Genomic DNA, 4,450 nt, shown 5'->3' on the forward strand with positions numbered 1-4,450 from the left:
CGGGCGGCGGGGCGCGTGCTCGCCGCGCTCTCGCTCCTCCGGTCGCCGTCTGCCCCAGCGCATCCCTTCCCCGCGCGCGGCTTCTCCTGCTCGTCCTCGCCCGCTCCCCGCGTCGCGAGCGGCAAGATGGCGGCGCCCAGGCCGCAGCCCGCCCGGCTGTCGGGCGTCATGGTCCCTGCGCCCATCCAGGACCTGGAGGCCCTGCGCGCGCTCACGGCGCTCTTCAAGGAGCCGCGCAATCGGTAACGGCACGGGCGGGCGGGGCGGGCGGATCCGGCCGCGGTCCCAGTCTCCCGCGCGCTGCGGCCCAGGCCGGCCTCTGCGGGGCGCGGAGTCGGCGTCCCTGCGCTGCCGGGGGTTGGCACCGGCTCCGCAGAGCCCAGGCCTTGCCGCCTCCGGAGACACCATCGCCAGCCTTTCGATCTAGACGATGCCAGGAGCCCGGCAGACGTGGATTTGGCTGCAGGCCTCGCCGGCCGGGTGTTAGGCACGTTCCCCGAGCCGTGGGTTTGTGGCCTAGACGTGGGAATAGAGCGTATAACGTCATCTCTGGATTGTGTAGAGGGTCGGATAAAAAACAGCCGGGCGAGCGGTGCGTGAAGCCCGCAGTCAGCGCCTTCTCGATTTTGTTCATTGTTCTCTGGGCTTGTTTCCCCCTCTGTTGGATGGGAGTAATGTTGAACACGTCTCCCTGGTGGGCTTGCCACGAGGCTTAGAGACAAGGCGTATTTCATCCCGAGGACCTGCCTAGCGCACACTAGATAAAGGTTAGCTGATATTGACGTTTAACACATGGATTGCGGGTCCCCGTGTTGTGCTTGTGAAGTCCTTGGTCTTTCTTGAAGGGAGCTAAAATGATGCGAATCCTGGGGATGTGGACAGAGGGCCGAGGGCACAGAATTAAGAAAGGAAGACCAGGTGATCATGAACTGTACTCCGGTCTCTAAGCGAGGCTTCCCTTAGCTTCAATGGCAGTGGGAAGACAGCTGCTGACAGCCCCAGGCCCCGCTATTTGGGCTTTTGGGGAGGTATGTTAAGGAGTATAAGATCCGAGTGGATTTGAAGCTTAGGCATGGATCTGCCCATCTGCCTCTCCCAGGACACCCCCCCCAATCATGAGCCATCTGTTAAACACTTGTGGAACAGGCTCTTTGATGGGGCCTGAGTGTACCAAGAAGAATGTCACGTGACTCCTTTATCAGGCGGTCAGGGCTGCTGTGCAATCCAGTCATAAAGGAGGTCTGTGCAGGAAGGGGGTGCTGGCACAGAGGGAGCACAGGGCGCTGGTGCTCAGATCCGTGAGCTGGGAAGGGCTGTAAGAGTAATGCGGCTGCTGGGTTACAGATGCAGGGCTGGCTTGTGGATGGCCCCAGATTGTTTTTGCAGAGCTGCAGAGAGGATTAAGTGAGGCAGACATTCAATGTCTGGTCCAGGGGAGACATTCAGGCATGAGTTTGCTTTTCAAAAGCTGTTGGAGAAAGTTCAAGGCCTTGAGCCATTTTACAGTGTCTTTCTTGACTTGGTCTGTTGTGAGGCAGCTGCTGGGGGTTTGTTGTAGGGTTTTTGGGGCGGGGGAGTTGTACTGGGAATCGAACTCAGGATCTCACCCTTGTCAGGCTGGCACTGCACCCCTGAGCTAAATCCCAGGCCCCCATTGTAGGGGAGTGGCATGAGAAGATTCTTGTGCTAGGCCTTTGTGGTTGCCATCCTAGGGAATAAAGGGATACAGTTACAGGTGGGGTCTTAAGCTAGCGCAGAAGCCCACATGAAAAAGTGCCTGAATCAGGATGTTGGGATGGAAAGGGTAAGTCCCGAGACATGGCTGTAGGACTGGATGGGCTGGACTCCAAGGCCAGTTGTGTTGCTGGGGAGGGATGAGGAGACCTGGCAGCTAGGTTCAAGTTCTGGGATGCTGTCCTTGTTCCAGGCAGTGTGGAGACCAAGAATGGTGCACTGAGGGGCAGGTCACTGGAGGGATGTCGAGACTTAGTTGAGGGGTAGCGCAGGGAGCTCTGAATGGTCTCTGAGGACAGGTAGCTGGTCTGCTCCGTCTGGTCTTGTCTGAGAGGGTGCCTTTAGTCCTGACCCCACAGGGAGGCTGGGGGTGCGATTTGCCCTTGCTTCTCCTGGGCGGAGGGTGATTCCTCTCGTAGGGCCTAGTGGCGGTGGCCAGCATGAGCAGGAATGCAGAGGGACTCCTGGGGAGGATGATCAGGGTGCCAGCTGCTGAGGAGACATCAAGGGAGGCCGAGTGAGTGAGTCCTTAGGGTAGCAGGAGGCAACTCCAGACACGGTGAAAATGAGGGGCCAAGGAAGGGAGGAATTCGAAGCTCCTCGCCTGTTCTTAGGGGAGCTGGAGCTGAGAGGAATGGCAGAATTCATGTGCTTTGTGGCCCTTGGTGCCACAAAAGAGGCACTGTCTGTGGTGGCTCCAGCAGCAGAAGTGTCACAGTGGAAGAGCAGTGGTTTTGGATCTGCGTAGACCCAGATCTGATTCTGGCTTAGACTGTGAACCCTGCAAGTGGGTGGTAATAACCCCTTTGCTGGACTGTCGTGATGGCCTGGGCTATTATGTGGGCAGCAGGGTGGCTTATGCACAGCACATGCCACTTACATAGGATGGCTATTAAGTAACTCGGCTCTAAGCGACTGAGAACCAGGCTGTTTCATCCCCTGCCTTATTGGAAACAATTGAAGCCATTTCAGGAAGGTGATACTTTATTCCAATTTTGAGGTTTCCAGAGGAAAGGAGAGAGATCCTGGGGTCTCATTACAGAGTTTAGCAGCCCCTGACTGAGAGGAAATGCTTCCATCCCATTGGAGGGGCTTTAAACATGCCCACAAATTCTTTTCCTGGAGGAGGCAGGTTTTCCCAGGATGTGGGCATGTGACTCCAGAGACAAGGTCCTGCAGCGTGCTGCAGCTTCTTGGCCCTGCCTTGGATCATGCCGGGACCCAAGGCTGTCGTGGCAGCAGGATGCTCAGCATTCCTCCTGAGAGCTGTGGCAGGGCCAGGCCTGCTGCCTGAGCCACGACCAGCCATCTCGGAAGTGGACGTCCCGTCCCCATCAGACCAGCAGCCGGGAGTGCGGCCTGCAGAGACCCGAGCTGCCTGGACCTGCCCTCTTGCCTCTATCTGGGAGATCATAAATGTCATTTTAAATTGCTGAATTTTGGGGGTACCTACAACAAGTCATGAATATAATCTGAAGCATCCGTGCTCTGTGTCAGACCTTGTGCAGCCCTCCAGCAGCGCTGTAGTCACTGACATTTGTGCGTTTTATCATAAAGTGTCAGTAGTAAGTCTTCTCAGCTGCTTTTTCCTCTGTCTCACCTACTTCGTATTTGTTTTATCCTTTTGTTTCCTGTTGATACCTATGTAGTTCATACTTGTTAACAGGTGATTTTTATCCCCCATCTCTGTGCGGTGTGTTACTGTAAGCTGTGTCCCTTTCCAGAGCAAAGTAAATGAGCTTAAAATTCTGCTTTGGGTCTTGTGAAGGTTTTATTTTCCACTTTTAGCTTTCTAATGTCTCTGAGACTTCTCGGGACCCCACATGTGAAATGGTGCCAAGCAGGGTGGATCGTCACGCTTTATACCCGTGGTGTTCATGAGGCGGCCACTAGCACGTGGAGCTATTTAAATTCAGATGAATTAAAAATAAGTGAAAGTGATGACTCAATACCTTAGGCACATTTTTAATGGCTGCACATCTGTCTCGTAGAAAGTTGTGCTGGGTTTAATTCATTCTTTTTTTGTGGGGAAGGTTGGTGTCCTGGCTCTTCTTGAACATTCCTGAGCTAATGCAACTTTTGAAATGGTTTGCTACAAGGGCCGGGAGATAGCTCAGTGGAATAGGAGCTTGCCTGGCAAGCACAAGGTCCTGAGTTTGATCCCTGGTACCACAAAAAAAAAAAAAACAAACCAAAACAACAACAACAAAACCCTTCTAAAATTGTTTTCTACAAGTTCTCGTATTTTTTCCTTCATCTCACAAGCATGTCCCCTTCACTGTGTCCCTGGCACCAAGCACAGACCTGGTAGTGGCCGCTGCCTCGGCTCTGGTGCAGGTGGTGTGTGTGTGTGTGTGTGTGTGTGTGGCTTGTTATTCATTCAGCTTGGTGCCTTTACTTATGTAGACGGTGATTTTCCCAACATCTGTCAGTTTGGCTTTTTTCTGTTTAGTCTGCGTCTAGTCAACACCGTTTTTTCTTCCAAGTTAGTGTATTAATAGTGCTTTTCTCCATGCCTTTAGCTCCTTTACAAGCTATTTTTAAAAAAGCACTTGGTGCATTTTCACAAAGAGATGTCTTAGTTCTCTGGCTCCTTCCACATTGGAGGATGTGAGAGCGCAGCGCTGTTCGGTGTTTGTGGTTGTCCAGTTTGGATAGTTCTTCCTGAGTGGGATGTCTTTCACCAGAGTGGTGCCACCTCAGCTGGTATTTCTGC

The 4,450-nt window shown here is 53.6% G+C and overlaps 1 protein-coding gene across 1 annotated transcript in view; it reads left to right on the forward strand.

The window, feature by feature from the left end:
• The first annotated feature begins 6 nt into the window (after positions 1-6).
• The window catches only part of Atxn10 (ataxin 10), a 146,613-nt gene continuing 142,169 nt past the window's right edge, over positions 7-4,450 (forward strand). The window contains exon 1 of the mRNA XM_023702486.1: positions 7-242. Within this exon, the coding sequence (XP_023558254.1) occupies positions 127-242 (116 nt within the window). The 5' untranslated portion in view covers positions 7-126. The remainder of the gene's footprint in view (positions 243-4,450) is intronic.

Source organism: Octodon degus, unplaced genomic scaffold (assembly GCF_000260255.1).
Source record: "Octodon degus isolate 3935 unplaced genomic scaffold, OctDeg1.0 scaffold00153, whole genome shotgun sequence".
Taxonomy (NCBI): domain Eukaryota; kingdom Metazoa; phylum Chordata; class Mammalia; order Rodentia; family Octodontidae; genus Octodon; species Octodon degus.